The 21,615-nt window shown below is 43.4% G+C and overlaps 1 protein-coding gene across 5 annotated transcripts in view; it reads left to right on the top strand.

Annotated features, from left to right (window-relative positions):
- Window positions 1-21,615, top strand: part of ASPH (aspartate beta-hydroxylase) — a 590,871-nt gene that overhangs the window by 72,741 nt on the left and 496,515 nt on the right. For 3 of the 5 annotated variants that reach the window (XM_069220239.1, XM_069220241.1, XM_069220244.1), the window contains exons 2-3: window positions 6,414-6,560; window positions 20,054-20,098. In XM_069220239.1, coding sequence (XP_069076340.1) covers window positions 6,414-6,560; window positions 20,054-20,098 — 192 coding nt within the window. The remainder of the gene's footprint in view (window positions 1-6,413; window positions 6,561-20,053; window positions 20,099-21,615) is intronic. The other 2 variants (XM_069220242.1, XM_069220243.1) reach the window with 1 other exon arrangement.

The raw sequence follows: 21,615 nt of genomic DNA, 5'->3' as shown, positions 1-21,615 counted from the left end.
CTCTCTCTCTCTTTCTCTCTCTCTCTCTCTCTTTCTCTCTTTCTCTCTCTTTCTCTCTCTTTCTCTCTCTTTCTCTCTCTTTCTCTCTCTCTCTCTCTCTCTCTCTCTTTCTCTCTCTCTTTCTCTCTCTCTCTCTTTCTCTCTCTCTTTCTCTCTCTCTTTCTCTCTCTCGCTCTCTTCACTGGTGCACGTACGTACTGGTTGGATTTGGCACGAGGGTGAATGATGGTTCAAAATATAAAATTTTATTAACAAGAAATTTCACAAATGAAATGCACTGTTAATAGGTCAAAAAACAGCCAATGACTCGCAGCTCATGAGCTGTAAAGCCACGACAAGGCACCAACCGCTTTACAGGCCATTCTCACTCTTTCATAAGAGACACAGACAAGACCATTCATGCTGCCAGCCGCAGGCCCAGCACATTACAACACTCACATCAATAGACTGCGCCATTCAAGGGCCCATCACTTTCATACTCCCACATGTCTGACACTGCAGTCACACTGGCTGACTGAGTGTGTGGTCTGGCGTTTGGCTAGCAGTGTATGTACTGTCCAGCAGCAAGTAGCTAATCGCACACCTTCAGCCAAGCGCCAGCTCACTCACGCCACCTGCCAAGTGCTAGTCCATACATACCACCAGCCAAGCTCTAGTTCATGCACACTGTTATCACATGTTCTTAACAAAAAAAGAAAACACAAACCAACTGTAAGTAAATACAAAACTACAAAGACAACAGTTCTAACTAGTTACATCACACTAATGCCAACCGTGAAACTGAACAAAAAATATAAAATGATACAGACCAGGCAAACTAAGGGTGCTCCCCAAAATTATTTTTTTGTGTGGTAAATTCTAAAATAAGCGGGCACACACAGTCCAGGTTTAGAAGGACAATCAGGGCAGTGCAAATGACTCTCCTTCTGCACACCTCCTCCCATGCAGATTCTACATCGATTACAGGGATTGTTTTTTTTTGGGAGTGGGAGGAATTGGGATCAGCAAAGAGTCGATCTTTCAATTTAGCCACATCTTCCACCACTCCAACTCTAGGAACACTTGTCTGTTCCCCTACAAAAAGGCTGCTTATTATAGATTACTGAAACTGAACAAAAGTAATTTTTGACTCTGGAGAACAATCCTTTAACTCAACAAAAGCATTGAAGGTTGCTAAATGGGAGCGATGGGGTAGCCAACGTCTTATGCCAAACGTACGCCTTACGAACTGCAGTTCATAAGGTTCCAACCTCTGATCTGCTGTATCTACACCACCCATGTGCCCGTTGTAGTCTAAAATGCACACAGGTTTGCGCACTTCAGCAGCCTGACCCCAAATAGTCACAGGTGAAGTACTTTCATCATGGATGGCAGTCCGCATGTAAACATCGCTCCTGTCTGCAAATTTCACAGCTAGCAGTTCATCACTATATAATGCACTGCAGTGTTCCCTCGCAAGTGTTTTTCCAAACAAGTTCCTTTAGATTACCTTTATAGTTAGGGCAGACTGTGCCACAAGCAAAAGTGTCCACTTTGAACAATTCCCTGAACAATTGCACACCATTGTAGAAGCTATTGAGGTACAAATGGTGACCTTTGTTAAAATGTTAAAAAGTTCTCTACCAAGTTCCCACACAATGTTATCACTAACTGCAAAAGTAAATGGACAACCAGGGGAGCCAATAGTGGAATCCCTACCAATGTAGACCCGAAATTATAGACATATCTTGTGTTAGTCTCAGACAGCATATATATCTTAATTTAATAATGAGCCCCCTTGCTAGGAATGTATTGCCTAAAAAAACAAACGGCCCTTGAACAGGACCAAAGACTCTTTCACAGCTATTTTTCTCATTTCCCTGGAACATAGATCTCTGAAAATCGATCTACAAAGTGTTCAAGGACAGGCCAAATCTGAAAAAGGCGGTCACAATCTGGATGATCTTGTGGCAACGCCAAAGCATTATCAACAAAATGCAGCATCCGAAGCAGAAGCAAATACTGGTCATGACTCATGATTGCAGGTAACATGGCTGTTGCCATCAAGGGACTGGTTAGACCAATATGAAGACAGCAACTGCTTCCTTATCAGGCCCGTTAAAAAAAGTTAAAACCAAGAACTTCAACTCTTCCTGGTTTGTGGGAGTCCACGGGGAGCTCTAGAACGAGGCTTAAGTCTGGCACTGTTGTCCCTTTAAATACTGTTCAGCATAAAGATTACTCTGCTCAACAATCTCACCCAAAAATACACTGACCATAAACAACTCCAAGAAATTTGTAGGCAAACGTTTTCAGTATACACCCTGTGACACCAGTAAAGGCAGGGAACACCAGCTGCACCATGGTTGGGGTAACCCAGAGTTCAGATCTTCCAATGGGAAGCCTTTCAGCCCCAGGCTGCTGCACTGTTGGCACATCAGTATCCTCCTCTAAAACGGGCACTTCATCTGGACTGAGAGTGCCTTATCATCAGATGATTTCTTTGAGACTGAAAATCCACTGCCAGAATCTTGCACTTCCTCTTCTGCCTCTGATGCAGAGTCAGTCTCATAATCATGGTCAGAGGAAGACTCAAAAGCATACCTGCAACCTGCTGAGCGGTCACCCAGCAGCTAGCCATATTCTTTCCTAATAAAAGTAACTTGACAAATACATCAACAACAACAACCAACACTGTGTAAAATAAGTAATAAACAAAGTGTGGCTTTTTCACAAAGACCTTTATACTAAAAAATGATAGCACTCACTTGCCAGAGACCGCTAGGCCTACTCTGCACAGACCCAGCAAGCACCAGCGATATCCCACTTAAAAGGAAAAACGAAATAAAATTACACATACAACAACACAATAAACATAGTGCACAAATCCAAGGTGAATTTCACACACAGTAAATCAGAAGCTAAATATGCTGTTGTTATTACACCATTTATAAAAAATAAAAAAAATTGTGCATGGCAATGATACTCATTGAAGTAAACAGTTAAAAGCTTTTTCTTACCAAACACAAACTACGCAAAGTGCAGATCTACCACAGCGGAAACCACAAGCAGGAGTCACAACAAAGGAATAAAAAGCTTTGCACCAGAATTAAAAGGAGAAATAACCATTAAGATCACAACTGCAGATAATGTGCCAGTTTACACACACACACCACGTTTGGGGGGGACAGATGGGCCTAAAAATATGATCAAAAACTTCACCCCATAAAGGCGAGTGACCCTTGCCCAAGGGGCCGCTCCCCATAACAACAGCAGCAACATAGTGAATAAAACATCCCTGATGTCTAGTGGTTTCTGCTCCCCCCGCCTCCCTTGGGGGCAGATGGACCTAAAAAATAGAGGCCCATGTGCCCCCAAAGGGGGCCAGAAACAGCCAAAATATGTGCCCCCTCAAGGGAGCAACCCTTGCCCAATGGACTGTTCCCCAAAATCGCCAAATTGTAAAATCCCTGGGGTCTAGTGGCTTCTGCCACCCCAAAGCACACACAGACAAACAACCATCCTTGGTGGTCTAGTGTTTATTCCTGCCTCAGAATTGCGATGTCGTGCGCGATTTGTGCATCATGAATACATTTTAAATCGAGACAGAGGGAAAGGAAATACTCTTTCCTTTCCCACGTGGTGCCTCTTTGAAACCACTCGCCTCTCCTAGGAGGAAAAACTTGCTTCCTTTCTCCTCCGGCGCTGCTGTGACACCAGAATGTAGGGTATGTGCTGACATCATATCGCTTGGGGGGCGGGTAGGGTGGTTAGGGGTGGCAGCCCACTGGGGGAGTGCCAGCGCATCCCCTGGGAGTGGGTGCAAGAACAGCCGGGGTTGTCCAATGCAAAGGTCCACTGCAGCATCGGAAAGCCCTGGGCCATCCATCGCACGCAAGGGGTTAAAAGAATATTAACTTATTCAGTGATTGTTGTATACCAGACTTAATCAGTGTTTGACAGCAAACCTGTAGAACTCGTTTCTATTTATTAGTGAATGTTATTTGAGCCCTGTATGACTTTATTTGTACACACTTTGTTTTGGTTTAGACCAGCTCTTGTATCTTTGACATGTAGATTTTATAAATTGCATTTTCTTTACATTATCAATGTGTGAAAATGAAAACAATCAATTTCAGAAACTTGACCTGGCAAACAGATTCATTGTAGTTAATTGAATCCCTTTTTTCCACAAATAGACACTGATTTTTCTCTAGACCTTAGAGGTTGATGACAAGGGGAGGACATTAACAATTGCAGGCTTCACGGGTAATCACTGACCCATTATAAGTGGGCCTTCACGTCTCCCACATTGTCACGATCAGCACCTGGACGTTCTCTTGCCTTTTGACAAGGGTTCTGTGGGCGAGGCTTGGCGTTAACCATCCCTGAACACATCCATTCCCTTTTGCTCCCTTCAAATCTGAAATGTTAGTAAAAGGATGCAAGTGGTGAATCGCTTCTGCTTCGCACCTCCACACTATCGGCGTTTCTAATGTGCCGCCTAATTATCTCAAGAAAAACGATCTGTTTCAGCTACCTGCCCTTTTTTCTCTCTTCCCCTGCGAAGTTGAGATCGCTGATTTTCCCTTGTTCCCAAAAGCTGGTCAAAGATGTTAGGACCCTAGTTTCCTTCATATAGTGCCACCCGGCCGTTTCTGATTTATTTAAAGGACTTCTCACTCGCTGAATGAGGTGTTGTGTTTTTTTTTTGTTAGTTTTTGTTTTACGAGTATGAAGGAAAAGAGATGCCGGTGTGCTAGCCACCTCACCAGCACTAAAGAAGGCGGTAATCCTGCTTTCAGGATGGGTTTAGCTCGGCCATGCCCTTCCTCGTTGGAAACGTGGGCAATTGCTAGCTTCTCCCACTGCCATCGTTTCGCCCACATCCCTCCTGTTTACAGATGACACCGATCAAAATGGCCTTTCTCACGTGGGTAATTCAGAAGGATTAACATACGGATCAGGCACTGATTCGTTTTGCAGTTTAAAAATCCTGTGCTTGGTTAAGTACCTTTTACAACCCTAGAGCGGATCGCATTTTGAAAAGAGAAAAAAAAAACTCTCCCTTGTCCACTTCAAATGTCTTTTTAATTCTCCGCAGTGTCGTGGTAGCAGCAACCCAGCAGCCCTTTGTGCCTGGCAGCGAGACTTCCCTCCGCCTCAGTTTTGCCCCGGGTGGAAGACGCTGCTGCATAGGATCAGAGACAGCCTGACCAGACTGCTCCGCTACTTCGGTATTCAGCAGCTCTGCCGCCCCCTGATGTTAGTGCAGTTACATTAGTGCAGTTGGTGTTAGGATTTTTTTGTTCTTTTTAGCACCGGCAGCCCCTTGGTTTGTTATCACTCAAAACATCTGATTCCCAAAAAGACAAAGCTCCGCGACCCAGTCTGGCCAGGCAACAAGGCAGCGTGTCAGCTTGGTGAATCGATCTATTTGAAGTCAGTAGGATGAGCTCTAAGAGGGGCGGTTTTGCAGCGAAAGTAGTGGGGATGGAGTAGGAACAGAGGCCAGGCTTTGTGGTCGGTGTCGCAGGGATGCACCTGGGAGAAACCCCAGAAGCCAGTTTCTAAAGCTGCAGTAATGGGAACGTGGGACTGAGCAGAGACCAGGATCAGCAGCAAGTGTGTCAGTCATTGAAGTAGAGAGACTAGCTATGCAGTCAGTGCAACAAGGGACTGGAGCGAAGCAGCGATACCAGGTGCTGTTGCCAGCGTAGTGGGTAATTGGAGCAGATGACCACTAAACCAGCCTTTTTTCTTTAAAGCTGCTCAGAATGTCACCAGGCTCTAGTCACTTTGCCGGCATCTTTAAGATGGAACCAGTCTCTGTTGTGCTCATTAAAACGGCCAACAGTGTTGAAGATCTGGTACCGTCTACAAACTTCACAGAACATTTTCTCGGTCTCATGAATGTTTAGTATTGGTACCTGTAATGACCATTCGCCTGCCTTACCCCCATGAGCACACGCAATAATGTTATCCTTGTTCAGCTATTTCATATTTTAGGCTCAGATGTCAGTGTCCTACGGCAACAGGCAATCATGCTATTTAAAGCTCTTTGATGATATGTGAGAAGTTCAGTTGGATAATTGAGCAACCAGCCTGAGAAATGGGAATCTTGAAATGCCTTTGCTCCCTCTGACACGTGTTTCATTGAAAATGTTAGGAAACCTCATTCGCTTCTATATACTGCCCAATCAGAATCTTCATACAGATGGCACTTAGTTTGATCAGTTATGGTTTCCATGCCAGTTAACCTCTTCACTAAAATGCTACGATACATGCAACTTGTATTTACTGTCCTACCATAGTTTAAATAGCACAAAGCATCCAAAGAACTCAGAATTTGTATTACTGATGTTTTTTTTCCGCTGAGAAGACTGTACTTATAAATTATTACCATATTTTTATTAGCATCTTACCTTTTGCAGATACGAAGGCAGGTGGCAAGAATGGCAAGAAAGAAGGTGTTTCAGGCAGCTCCTTCTTCACCTGGTTTATGGTCATCGCTCTGCTCGGAGTCTGGACGTCGGTGGCTGTGGTTTGGTTTGACCTTGTAGACTATGAAGAAGTTCTGGGTAAGAGATTTTGACTTTTTTCATTTCTTCATACAATAGACCGGTTTGTAAACCCCACTGTGTCTGGTGTCCATGTTTAGTTAGACATTGCCTTCGCGTTCTCCTCAAGCCCTCTTAGCCATTTTATGTAATGTTCCCTGTAAAGCAGATAGGCTACACCACCAGACCCTGCTGCCTTACCAAATCATGGTTCCATTCTCAAACATTTTACCATACTCTTGAAATAGAAGGTGCTACTGCAAGTGCTTGCCAGTGTTCTCGGTGATTATTAGCCCGTACTTTGCCTTATCCTTACAGGGTTGCCATATTATTCAAGCCACAAGTACACATTAAATTTACTATAATCAATATTGGGAAATTGCTGAATGAAACCATTGTTGACAAACAGGTTTCATGTTTGCAAAGTTCATTGTAAAGCCTGATTCAAGCTCCAGCAGAATGCTGGTAGTTATCTTCAGTGGTAAAGCAGAAAGGAGAAGTCGCAGATCAGGTTCCTGCAATGCTAGCCTTCATTCTCTGCCGGCTGCAATTTCCCCTGTTGCTTCTGTATACGCTTTCAAAGTAGAAAAGGAGTTTAGTATACAAAGACCTAAAACTGTAAGTATTGCTCGTTTTTTAAGCACAAGTAGAAAATATTACTTTCTGGAAAGGTTCGTCACATTAAATCTCGTAACCTTTTTCAATGTGAATAGCTTCCACTGTGATGCGAGTGTTGAATCAATGCTTGCTTACATTTATTGTGTGTTCCAGATTATTTGACAGCACTTTAACACCCAAATGTTAATTGACCCCCTCCAAATACTGATCAGCTCATTCAACAGACACAGAAACATAAATGTCATTTCTGGCTTCCCAAGAAAAAAATTGTGAATGGGCAGCAGATGGACAGTCCACCCTGAGATGGATAGCTGACTCTAGTTTAGTAAGTCTTTCTCTAGACCGTGGATTGGATGCCATTTGCCTGGTGTTGACAAACTTGTGGCTAACATGAACTTAGAGTACTCTTTATGTATCCTGTTGGAGGACATACCACACTACACCCTATATTCGTCCAGCCTTCCCGAAGCATGAGGAATTTGTATTTTGAAGGAACTCAGATTTCTCTTTGATGGAGCCGTATTCTGTTGTTTTGACACAATTTAATTTTTGTTGTTGTCTTTGCTTTTCAAATTTAGTTTACAGACATGTTAAGCTTTTCATTATGCTTTTTGTGCATAAAAGAAAAAGGATGAATAGCGAAGGCTCTTTCTCCGATGGCTACTAGAACATTCGGGATGTCAGTGGCAAGTGAATTGCACTTTTCATAGCTCATATTCGGGTTTGAGGATCCCAAGAAAAGAAGCAATTCAAAACAAAAGCGTGAGCAGTATTTCACAGCTGTTTCCCCGCTTTTGCAGTAGCCCTAGAGTTACTTTCTCTGAATGTAACTAAGTCATGGAGTGCAGTTGTTTGAGGCATTGCGCAGCAGTTGTGTGTAGAACCTACTAGGAGTTGAACACTAACCATTTTCATATAATATACATTGCAGTCATTGAGGAGTAAAGGAGATGAGTGGAGTAGTCCTGGTTGTAGAACCTACCAATTCGTGTTAGGTCAAACATTCTCACAAGTTTTGAAGGTTCTTTCAGTATTGTATTTATCAACATACACACATTTTCAAAGCAGTACATTAAAATAAAATTGGCTTTGAAATTATTGGTGAATATAACAGAATATCCCATGCTCTAATTCAGTTAGATCTGTAATCACGAGGTGTTAATTCCAATGCCTGGACCTGATAATCTTATTTTTACAGTTATCTTATTAAAACTAAAATCGATTATATATAATGTGGTGCCGAACATAACCGATTCATTTACTTTCTTTAAGTACTCGCCCACTTTTCCTTGTGTGGCTGAGCTATCTGTTCACCCCGTTATTCTCACAAGACCGTGTTGCGTTTGTGCTTGGAAGCTGGGACGATGTCTAGCTCCTCGGTGTTCATGCTCTTATCACAGTGGATACTGGGTCTTCTTTCAAACATGAATCTGAGAAGGATGAGCAACTGCCACGTTGCAATAAGTATTTACATTGTGCGACAGTATGCTTTACATGTTCGTAGTGCTGTAGAATTAAAAATATTTACCTTGTTTTCCTGCCTGTCTGTCGGGAACTACAATTTACAGGCAACAACTAAAACACCGTGCATCTTTATCTGAAAAGCAGCAGTGTAGCCATATTTGCTTCATTTTTACTACACACTTGATTCTACACACCCCACCGATCCTGATGTTTTTGGATGGGAGGGCAGATTCTGGTTGCCTTATCTTAAAAATATGCACTATTTGATTTGGCAATACTTGAACTACAAATTGTGTGCAGTGCTGACTTGGGGGGCACTGAGCAGAAAGTGTTGTTGCAGGTTGGACATAGATAGTTCATCTTTCTTAGAGGCTCACAGGGAGGCTCCCTCTCTCCTTTCAGAAAACCACACTGCTTGCCCAGGTTGTAACAGGTGTTACAGAGAGGCTGTCCTCTGGAAAGTAGTGTCTGGCCGCACAAAGAGGGGAACAAAGGCACAAAAAAACTAAAAAATGCAGGTCCCTAATTGTAGGACGGTTTTTGCAAGGTTAAGGTTTTGGGATTGGGTAAGACCTGCCACAGACGGGCCTGGAGGAGAGCTGAAGTAAGATCAGGACTGGAGCAGAGCAGGGACAAAGGCTGAAACTGCAGAAGCAAGTTCGAAGAGTTGCAAGCTACTGATACGTTACTCAAAGTCTTTGTGTATACTGGTTACAGGAAAGGACTGGACTTTGGACAAAAACCACCTTACAAGACGGGCCTGTCTCAGAGACCTACTGGAATGGTGTTAATGATTGGTAGCCATCTTGGAGTAATGTCTTGCTAAAGGAGGGCTGTAATGTAGTGTCCTGTTAACAACCATGAACTTTGCTGGTGAAGAACCATAATAAATGTGTTGGTACTGAGCCAGCCGTGGAAGGCAAGGCCAAGAGGACTGAGCTTAAACTGCCACTAAAGCTTTTTCCTTCAATGCCAAGCTCTTCACCTCTGCCAGACCTCCCATCCATCCACACAGCAGTGGTGAATTGAAAACACCGTACTAGTGTTGGCATAAACAGCTACATAATAGTGCTTTTTCTGTAACTCCTTTAATAACTGTTTAGCCAAACCCCTTGGCACACTTCTCAGGTCCTCTGGCCCGCTCACCTCCGTTAATTATTCAATCTTATCGCCACTTTTATGGCTCTGCTTCCGAAGAAAGAATAATGACCGCTTATATTATCACAAGCAACGTACAGTAATCGATAGACAGCAGTGTATGTCTAAAACACAGATAATATTTGTTGGCTGTGAAAACCGAAATGATCAGTGTCTGAAACACGGAGTCCTTGACTGTAGATCCTTAAAAGTCACAGCCGCACCATGCTCTTGTATTTCATTGACAAACTTCCTGATACAGACTGGTGACTTCAAAGATCTATAGTAATAATGGCAGCTTATCTGTAGCTAAACAATTTACCTTAATGCTACTGCAGCCTCTAGTGCCTGTTTTAGGTATTGTGCCTGCCTCGCATTGCCAGTTTCATAGGAAACCCTGGGCACAGTTTCATCCCGTAGATGTTAACATTTTGACTTTAATGCATGAATGTTAAGATTTTCCCCAGTGTCTCAGATAGCTCCATTTAAATAGCTCCATGGAAGAAGAGGATTTGTCTCGAAATAATTCTGCTGGTTCTCTATATAATGTGCATGAAGCTTCCCCTTGAGCCCAAGAAAAACCTGAGGACACCTTCATTGGGTGCTCTGCATGTTGCCCTCGCTTCCTTAACTGAATTGTAAAAGTCCGAATCAAGCGAGCAATACGCACTGTATAAAAAAGTACTTAAAGCTTTTGCTGAAAAGGCAAAACCATACTTAAAAAATTGGACACCCCATTATTTGCTTGAACACAGACCAACATGGCAAGTGAAGAGTTTCTCCTACTTTGTAGTAGTGGGCCACAAACATGGAAGCCTAGGCTTGAGGGGGGTTGACATGCGCATCTGCAGAACACAACCAACAGCTATTTTTAAGCAGACTGATGATCAGATCCTCCGAATCTGAAGACTGGATGTCATTCCAGGACTTTCCTGCATATTCCAGAAACTAACTTACTGCTGTTCGATGGCATCTGTCGCTGTAGATACGCATGTTCTGCAATAGCTCGCCATCTGGTGTTGGGCCGGAGTGTTACAAGTTGTTTTTCTTCGAAGAAGTCTTTCGAGTCACGGGACCGAGTGACTCCTCCTTTTGTCTCCATTGCGCATGGGCGTCGACTCTATCCTCGATTGTTTTTTTTCCGCCATCGGGTTCGGACGTGTTCCTGTCGCTCCGAGTTTCGGAACGGAAAATTAGCTAATTTCGGAAGATTTTCGTCGGTATTGTTGCGTTCGGGATCGGCGTACTTAGATTCAACACCGCATCGAAGATCGAAGAGCTCCGGTGCCCTTCGGGGTAGTTTTTCGATCCTCCGTCGGGGCCTGGTCGGCCCGACCGCGTGCTGAAGAACGCCGATGGAACGGACCCCGTTCCGTTTCTGCCCCAAATGCCACAATAAATACCCCTACACAGACCAACACTTGGTCTGCAACCTGTGCCTGTCACCTGAGCACAGCGAAGACACCTGCGAGGCCTGTCGTGCGTTCCGGTCCCGAAAAACACTCCGAGACCGTCGAGCCAGAAGACTTCAGATGGCGTCCGCACCAACAGCCCAACGGGAGTTCGAGGAACAGGAAGAGGAAGGTACCTTCTCGATCCAAGACTCCGACTCCGAAGGATTCGACGATACACAAACCGTGAGTAAGACGTCGAAAACCACACAGAGACACATTTACAAGGCCCAGGGGACGCCACTGCCATCCGGCCATGGCTCCACCCATAAATTCGGTGACCGACCGTCGGCACCGAAAAAGGCCCAAACAGTGCCGAGATCGTCCGACTCCGGTCGAGACACCGGCACGCAGCCTTCTCGGGACCGAGAAAGTGCTGGAGACAAGCCTCGACACCGAGATGCCGGTGTGGACACGGCTCGACGCCGAGACAGCGGCACCGAAACAGATCGACGCCGAGAGGTTTTGGCCCCGAAAAGGAAAAAAGTCACCTCGGAGCCGAAAAAACACGCAGACAAAGTTTCGATGCCGAAACAAACTGCAAGCGACCCAGCTTCAGGCTCTTATACAGAAGAGCACTCGCTAACCTCCCAAATGCAGAAGCATAGGTTTGAGGAAGAGCTACAAGCAACTGATGTGGACCATACGCAAAAGCGTATCTTCATTCAGCAGGGGACAGGAAAAATAAGCACCCTTCCCCCCATTAGGAGAAACAGAAGGTTGGAGTTCCAGACGGAACAAACACCACAACCAAAAGTGGTGAAAAGAGTTACACCACCACCCTCTCCTCCGCCCGTGATTAACGTTTCACCAGCACAAACTCCATCACACTCCCCAGCTCACACCACCATGAGCCAGGGTGACCAAGATCAGGACGCATGGGACCTTTACAACGCCCCAGTGTCAGATAACAGTCCGGAGACATACCCTACAAAGCCATCTCCACCAGAAGACAGCACCGCGTACTCTCAAGTGGTGGCTAGAGCAGCACAATTTCACCACGTAAGCCTCCACTCAGAACAGGTCGAGGATGATTTCTTATTCAACACACTCTCCTCCACCCACAGCTCATACCAAAGCCTGCCTATGCTCCCTGGTATGCTCCGGCACGCAAAAGACATCTTTAAGGAGCCGGTTAAAAGTAGGGCAATCACACCAAGGGTAGAAAAAAAGTATAAGCCGCCTCCTACGGACCCGGTTTTCATCACTACACAGCTGCCACCAGACTCTGTCGTTGTAGGAGCAGCTAGGAAAAGGGCCAACTCTCACACATCTGGAGATGCACCACCCCCAGATAAAGAAAGCCGCAAGTTCGATGCAGCTGGTAAAAGAGTCGCAGCACAAGCTGCAAACCAGTGGCGCATCGCGAACTCCCAGGCACTACTTGCGCGCTATGACAGAGCCCACTGGGACGAGATGCAACATCTCATTGAACATCTGCCCAAGGACTTACAAAATAGGGCAAAACAAGTGGTTGAGGAGGGACAGGCCATCTCCAACAACCAGATACGCTCCTCCATGGACGCTGCAGATACAGCTGCACGGACAATTAATACATCTGTAACTATCAGAAGGCATGCATGGCTCCGAACGTCTGGATTTAAACCAGAGATTCAACAAGCAGTTCTCAATATGCCTTTTAATGAAAAAGAACTGTTCGGTCCAGAAGTGGACACAGCGATTGAGAAACTCAAAAAAGATACGGACACTGCCAAAGCCATGGGCGCACTCTACTCCCCGCAGAGCAGAGGGAATTACAGCACATTCCGTAAAACGCCCTTTCGAGGGGGATTTCGGGGTCAAAACACACAAGCCAGCACCTCACAAGCCACACCGTCCAGCTACCAGGGACAGTATAGAGGAGGTTTTCGGGGACAATATAGAGGAGGGCAATTCCCTAGAAATAGAGGAAGATTTCAAAGCCCAAAAACCCCTACTACTAAACAGTGACTCACATGTCACTCACCCCCTCCACACAACACCAGTGGGGGGAAGAATAGGTCATTATTACAAAGCATGGGAGAAAATCACTACAGACACTTGGGTTCTAGCAATTATCCAACATGGTTATTGCATAGAATTTCTACAATTCCCTCCAAACATACCACCAAAAGCACAAAATTTAACAACACACCATTCCAATCTCCTGGAGATAGAAGTGCAGGCACTATTGCAAAAGAATGCAATCGAATTAGTGCCAAACACACAAATAAACACAGGGGTTTACTCACTGTACTTTCTGATACCAAAGAAGGACAAAACGCTGAGACCAATCCTAGACCTCAGAGTAGTGAACACTTTCATCAAATCAGACCACTTCCACATGGTCACACTACAAGAAGTATTGCCATTGCTAAAAATACACGACTACATGGCAACTTTAGACCTCAAGGATGCTTATTTCCATATACCAATACACCCATCGCACAGGAAATACCTAAGGTTTGTATTCAAAGGAATACATTACCAATTCAAGGTACTGCCTTTCGGATTAACAACCGCACCAAGAGTCTTTACCAAATGTCTAGCGGTAGTCGCTGCACACATAAGAAGGCAGCAAATACATGTGTTCCCATATTTGGACGACTGGCTAATCAAGGCCCATTCGTTCATACAGTGCTCAAATCACACAAATCAGATCATACAAACCCTCTTCAAACTCGGGTTCACCGTCAACTTTACAAAATCCAACATTCTGCCGCGCAAGGTACAACAATACCTAGGAGCCATAATAGACACATCGAAGGGAGTAGCCACTCCAAGTCCACAAAGAATTCTAAATTTCAACACCATCATACAACGCATGTATCCAACACAAAAGATACAGGCAAAGATGGTATTACAACTCCTAGGCATGATGTCTTCATGCATAGCCATTGTCCCAAACGCAAGACTGCACATGAGGCCCTTACAACAATGCCTAGCATCACAGTGGTCTCAAGCACAGGGTCACCTTCTAGATCTGGTGTTAATAGACCGCCAAACTTACCTCTCGCTTCTGTGGTGGAACAACATAAATTTAAACAAGGGGCGGCCTTTCCAAGACCCAGTGCCACAATACATAATAACAACAGATGCTTCCATGACAGGGTGGGGAGCACACCTCGATCAACACAGCATACAAGGACAATGGAACGTACATCAAACAAAACTGCATATCAATCACCTAGAACTTCTAGCAGTTTTTCAAGCACTAAAAGCCTTCCAACCAATAATAGTTCACAAATACATTCTCGTCAAAACAGACAACATGACAACAATGTATTATCTAAACAAGCAGGGGGGGACGCACTCCACGCAGTTAAGCCTGCTAGCACAAAAAATTTGGCATTGGGCAATTCACAACCAAATTCGCCTAATAGCACAGTTTATACCAGGGATCCAAAATCAACTCGCAGACAATCTCTCACGATATCATCAACAGGTCCACGAATGGGAAATTCACCCCCAAATTCTGAACACTTATTTCAAACTCTGGGGAACACCTCAGATAGACTTGTTTGCGACAAGGGAGAACGCAAAATGCCAAAACTTCGCATCCAGATACCCACACAAACAATCCCAAGGCAATGCCCTATGGATGAACTGGTCAGGGATATTTGCTTACGCTTTTCCTCCTCTCCCTCTCCTTCCTTACCTGGTAAACAAACTCAGTCAAAGCAAACTCAAACTCATATTGATAGCACCAACTTGGGCAAGGCAACCCTGGTACACAACGCTGCTAGACCTATCAGTGGTACCCTGCATCAAATTGCCCAACAGGCCAGATCTGTTGACACAGCACAACCAAAAGATCAGACACCCAGATCCAGCATCGCTGAATCTAGCAATCTGGCTCCTGAAATCCTAGAATTTGGGCACTTACAACTTACCCAAGAATGTATGGAAGTCATAAAACAAGCCAGAAGGCCATCCACCAGGCACTGTTATGCAAGTAAATGGAAGAGGTTTGTTTGCTACTGCCATATTAATCAAATACAACCATTACACACAACTCCAGAACATGTAGTGGGTTACTTGCTTCACTTACAAAAATCTAACCTAGCTTTCTCTTCCATTAAAATACACCTTGCAGCAATATCTGCATACCTGCAGACTACCTATTCAACTTCCCTATATAAGATACCAGTCATTAAAGCATTCATGGAGGGCCTTAGGAGAATTATACCACCAAGAACACAACCTGTTCCTTCATGGAACCTAAATGTTGTCCTAACTAGACTTATGGGTCCACCTTTTGAACCCATGCACTCCTGCGAAATACAATTCCTAACCTGGAAGGTGGCATTTCTCATCGCCATTACTTCCCTAAGAAGAGTAAGCGAGATTCAGGCGTTTACAATACAGGAACCTTTTATACAACTACACAAAAATAAAGTCGTCCTAAGGACCAATCCTAAATTTTTGCCAAAGGTTATTTCACCGTTCCATCTAAATCAAACAGTGGAACTTCCAGTGTTCTTTCCACAGCCAGATACCGTAGCTGAAAGGGCACTACATACATTAGATGTCAAAAGAGCATTAATGTATTACATTGACAGAACAAAAAACATCAGAAAGACTAAACAACTCTTTATTGCATTTCAAAAACCTCATGCAGGAAACCCAATTTCAAAACAAGGTATAGCCAGATGGATAGTTAAATGCATCCAAATCTGCTACCTTAAAGCTAAACGACAGCTGCCCATTACACCAAGGGCACACTCAACCAGAAAGAAAGGTGCTACCATGGCCTTTCTAGGAAACATCCCAATGCATGAAATATGTAAGGCAGCCACATGGTCTACGCCTCACACATTCACCAAGCACTACTGTGTAGACGTGTTATCCGCACAACAAGCCACAGTAGGGCAAGCTGTATTAAGAACATTATTTCAGACTACTTCCACTCCTACAGGCTGATCCACCGCTTTTGGGGAAATAACTGCTTTCTAGTCTATGCAGAACATGCGTATCTACAGCGACAGATGCCATCGAACTGAAAATGTCACTTACCCAGTGTACATCTGTTCGTGGCATCAGTCGCAGTAGATTCGCATGTGCCCACCCGCCTCCCCGGGAGCCTGTAGCAGTTTGGAAGTTACCTTCAATTAATTATATATGTATCATCTCAACCTTAAATAGGTGCATACTTAGTCACTCCATTGCATGGGCACTATTACTACAATTCAACTCCTACCTCACCCTCTGCGGGGAAAAACAATCGAGGATAGAGTCGACGCCCATGCGCAATGGAGACAAAAGGAGGAGTCACTCGGTCCCGTGACTCGAAAGACTTCTTCGAAGAAAAACAACTTGTAACACTCCGGCCCAACACCAGATGGCGAGCTATTGCAGAACATGCGAATCTACTGCGACTGATGCCACGAACAGATGTACACTGGGTAAGTGACATTTTCATTCTATGGTGCGACTATTGATAAAAACAAACTAAATCAGTTCCTGTCTGTTTTGAGCCCTAAAAGTAAAACAAAATTGCAAAACAAATTACAAGAAGTGCTGGCAGCAGATTTAGACAAAAGCGTGATTGTGTTATCTTTGGATAAGAAATCCAGACCCGCTGACAAAGGTGAGTGTGAACAAGTGAAAATGAGCACCCTAAAAGAAATCTTTATGCTATCTGGTAGTAAATTGCAGTGCATGCAGATGGATAGCAAGGTTGCCGCAAATATGCAGGCCTCCATCTGAAAAGGTACAACAGCATTGCTATGACTACAATTGTGAATAATCAGAGGCCATTCCCATAAGGATGTTCACAATCTGCCTGAATCTTCCTGCACCGTGGGGGGAAGAGTGGGAGGAGGGTGTGGTTTGGGTGAGAAGAGAGGGGCGAGATACACTCCTAATAATAACATCCATCTTCTTAGCACCCTTTCAAAACCCTTAAATTTACCCAAAGTACTACACATTTTACAGATTGGTGCTTTAGTTGACGGTAATTCCTTTCAGTGATTTAAAACTACTGTCTTGTTAAGAGTATGTCCTTATCAAACATTTAATTTAATAATGCTAACCTGAAGGGAATTTGTTTTAAGTCGTTGCTATAACATTTACTCTATAGGTTACAGTAAATTGCTTGTAGGATCAGTGTGTCCTGGAAAAGCACACCCACATGCTGTTTGCGTTTGCTGTTCCTAGTCTCTAAAATGTTACTTTAATCAGCTGCCCTCTGCTCTCTTGAGGAAATGTGCCCCACTTCAGTCTTAGTTACCATTCATGTGTTATGCGGTTTCAGTACTGCTGTCTGGGCATAGAGCACTTGTTGGAGTATACGGCTAATCCAGCAGCCATTACCATGCAGATGATAAATGAGTCCTTTGTTCTGGACTATATATTGTTTACTACGATCCTTAATTTTCAGGGAGAACTTTTGCCTCAACACATTTTTATTGTCTACCGTAGCGTTGTATTGATGGGCTCAACAAACATACGAGCTTGTGGCATTCACATTTGTGAATATTGCTTTCTTTACGAGTTCTATTCATTTTGAAGTCATTACCTGATAATATTGATGGTCTCATTTTGGGCAGTGTGTTTGAGATTGCCAGAAGTGCTAACCGAGTCTGAGGTATTGACTGATAATTCAGGATGCACAATGATTTATCTAAGAAAGTTGTGTTTATCTGCAATGATCATTTCGGATGAAGTTGACAAATATTGTAAGCTCAAATGGTGCACATTTTTTAGGCAAGTTAACACTTTTTTTTTTTTTACACAAAACTCCCCTGTTAAGGGGAAACTTAATAGTATGTATACCACTTGCTACCAAACATTCAAAATGACTGTATGATGATGAAGTAAGGGATTTCTGCAAATATTAATGAAGAAGCGCGAGACAGCTGAAGTGCAGTGATCGAAGATAAGCAAATACTCTAGAATATGATTTAAAAGAGGATTAGTTCTGCAGTTATTAGAAAATAGCAAGTGAAAATGGTTGTCTGTAAAAGTAAAGGCCATAGAAAATGTTGGTCCTTGGTAGCTAAGGTTCTCATTAAGAACATCTATTTGGAAACGGAATTATTTTTTCATACAGTTTGTTTGCTGATGAAGATCATCTGCTTGTGCAGGGGCACCATTTTTTTTTTTTTTTGGGGCAGGTGGGGGGGGGCAATAAATAACTTTCTGGGATTGAGTGAAAGTGGAAACTACTAGGTCTTAAGCTGAACGCAAGCCAAACTTATACTGCAAGAGCTAGCTGTTCAGACAAGACGAGCAGCAGCTTCCCCAGTGCAACTCAGTAGCTGGTCACTTGAACATTGTCTAAGCGCCCATTAATGGGGGACCTACTGCTTTTAGTGGCCTTTATTGGTGGCTGGGTTTGTTTCCTTGTGCTGTACTCGTGCAACAACCTTTAAACCTCTGTAGGTTCTAGTCAGAGTGCTGGTCATCCACCGTACTCTAAGACTATTACCCTTCCCCACTTCTGCTTATCCCTTCTTAATATTATGCATCTGAACATGTCAAGTGATAGTCTGGCAATGCTTCGATCCTGCTCGTCCTGCTGCATCCCATCACCCTTGGGGGTAGCTTGTCCTTTTCACCTCCTCATATCCATATTATAGGTCAAAATCTATAACCTCTTGAGCCATTGGTAATTACTGACATTTGCGTTGGACATGGTCCTAGGGAGTCGTTATTTTGTTGTTAGGATATGGCTTTTTACCGTGACCACCGTATGTGACACTTCCATTGTGCCAAGAGAAACATTTCTCATTGGAAAAGCTAAGATTTCCTGACCTAGAGAAAAATATTTTTCATGCAAACAGTAATTTACTTAGATGGCAGCAACTAGTCCACAAATGTGTAGCGTATTATTGAGGACATAAGTAAGGGATAACTGTTCTCACATTGTGTATCAAAAACCGTGCTACTTGTAAAATTAATTTTTGCTTTCTTTTCAAGTTGAGAAAAAGAAATAGAAATCGTAGCAACAGAAAAAAATCCTTTTCATTCGTGTAGCATGAGTGCTGCAGACCGTCATTACCAGGGGAAGTCTTGGATAACAAAGAGGAACCACTGTAACCCAGATGAGCACGCATAGAATAGCCTTAGCTCATACTAACTTCATTATGGTGGAGTTAACGGATAAGTGGGTCGATATGTGTTAAAACCATCCTTCGATTCATCAGTTCCCCTCGAAAGGCGGGGAGAATACATCTAGGAGTTCGTGCACTCATTATATTACAGGGGGTTTAATGTCTCCATTGTTAGACACAGACTAGTCATGGTAAATAATTTAGGATTTTCCTAGCAAGTTAAACACATAGTTGCCAAAGGAATTCAGTCGTTAATTTCTTTTTAAATAGAAAATATAAAACAAAAACGTACATTGATGCGGAAACCAATGCACATGTATGTACCTGACAGTTTCTCCTACATAGATGCCAATACGCTTTCGTTATAAGGAAGAAAAATGCTTTGCGCTGTCTTGTATTTATTTAAACTACAAGAGCCCAAATAACCACATTTAGTGGCTGCGGGCCATCTCCCATAGCCGGTTTGAAGAAATGTATCAGCGAGGCTACATCACATGAGCTGATTTCATTAAAGTTGGAACTGAAGGTGCATCGTCAACGCTAGTTGCACGCTGAACAATGTTGGTGCAAGTTTATGCGCGTTGCAATAGAATCATGGATTTATTTGATGGTAGGTAACGTTTTCTCACAAGCAGAAATACTATTAGATACTAGATCTGACGTATTCTCAAATGGTGTGTTAGGTTCCAGGCTTCAAATATATATAGCATATGTTTCCTACTTTATATTGTTGTATTTTGCATCGTATTTGACCGTGTTAAGTCATAACAATTCGAAAATATTGTTTTTGTTTTTATTGTGCATGCAGCCAAAGCAAAGGATTTCCGATATAACTTATCAGAGACACTTCAAGGTAGGATATTGGAAACCTACTCAACCCCTTCAGACTTCTCTCATTCTCCTTCTTGCATTCCACTGAAATTGTGCACTCCTCTAACAAATACGTTCTATTCTTTAAAACCATCTTTAGCAAATGGCAGCATGGTGTTAACTCTTTATTTTCATATTTGTTATGCTGACTCTTATCGGGGATTGTAATCTAGAATTCCAAATTCAGAGTAATCCCTTCTTCTTCATTTCTGCATCTAATCTCTGAGGCTTCCATGGGCAACGTTTAATGATCTTGCTTTTGATTTTTCTTTTTAGTATGGTGGTGGGCAACTGAAACCTACAGCTTCATTTGTATTTTGATCATGGGCAGAAGGAATCATTCAATTTATTGTCTGCGTGTATGTTTGAGTAAGATGTTTTTAATACGATATACTCGGACTGAAGTAATTACATCAATGGACTCGCAGTTGCCTTTTTTGGTTCATAAACATTTTCAGCTTCACTGAAGGGGTGTAACACAAGCCCCTCTGCGCAACCCTTCAGGGCCCCCAAATCCTTCAGCTCAATCGCCCAACGCCGATGAATGCTCTGCCCAATATTGGTGAATATTTGTGGGGTATGGGAGATTCTGGGGCCCCTGCTCACAATATGAAGGGGGGGGGGGGCATCATTTTGCGTTACACCACTGCTACACTGGTTCTTTAGCCATTAAAAGTATATACATTATCCAATATACAGAGGAGCAAATACACTGAAGCTTTAGACTGCATTTTGGTTTTGTTGAGTTAATACTTTAAACATGAATATTCTTATGTGCAGCAGGGGTGTTGAATTTATTACAATATCGACTTGTCCATGGGACAGGTTGCCTCTGAAATCTACTTGTCCTGTAAAAAAAAAAAAAAATCTACTTGTCCCTTTGGTGCCATGTAGTGCGGTGACAAATTATGGGCTCAGTCTCATTATGTAAGAGCTCTGATAATGGCCTCTCTAATTATGCCAGGGCTACAACTATAATAGGGCCTGAATACTTGCAATTTCAATCCCTACAGGTGCAGATTAGAATAGCATGGAGTGGTGTAGAGTATAATAATGTTGAAGGGTGCAGAGTATACTGCGGTAGAGTGCAGTGGCATAGAGTGGAGTAGTGCAGAGTAGCGTGGCATAGAGTTCCGTGGAGGAGAGTGCAGTGTTGCAGAGCAGAGTTTCAGAGTGCAGTGGTGTAGAGAGCAATACTTTAGAGTACAGTGAGGCAGAGTAGAGTGCAGTTGTGTGGAATGCATTTGCATAGAGTGCAGTGGTTAAGAGTAGAGTGGCATAGAGTAGATCGTTTCAAAGTAGAGTGAAGCGTGGAGTGGTTCATGGTAGAGTGCGGTTGCATAGAGTAGCATCGAGTGTAATGGTGTAGAGTAAAGTGGTGTAAAGTGCGGTGGCATAGAGTGCAGAGTAGACTACAGTGGTGTACAGTAGACTGATGCAGAGTTCAGGGGCATAGACTTGAGTGTTACAGAGTAAAGTGCATTGATGTAGAGTCTAAGG

This window comes from Pleurodeles waltl, chromosome 2_2 (assembly GCF_031143425.1).
Source record: "Pleurodeles waltl isolate 20211129_DDA chromosome 2_2, aPleWal1.hap1.20221129, whole genome shotgun sequence".
In the NCBI taxonomy this organism is placed as follows: Eukaryota; Metazoa; Chordata; class Amphibia; order Caudata; family Salamandridae; genus Pleurodeles; species Pleurodeles waltl.
Note: the sequence above shows the minus strand (reverse complement) of the source record. Positions and strands in the feature narration are given on the sequence as shown.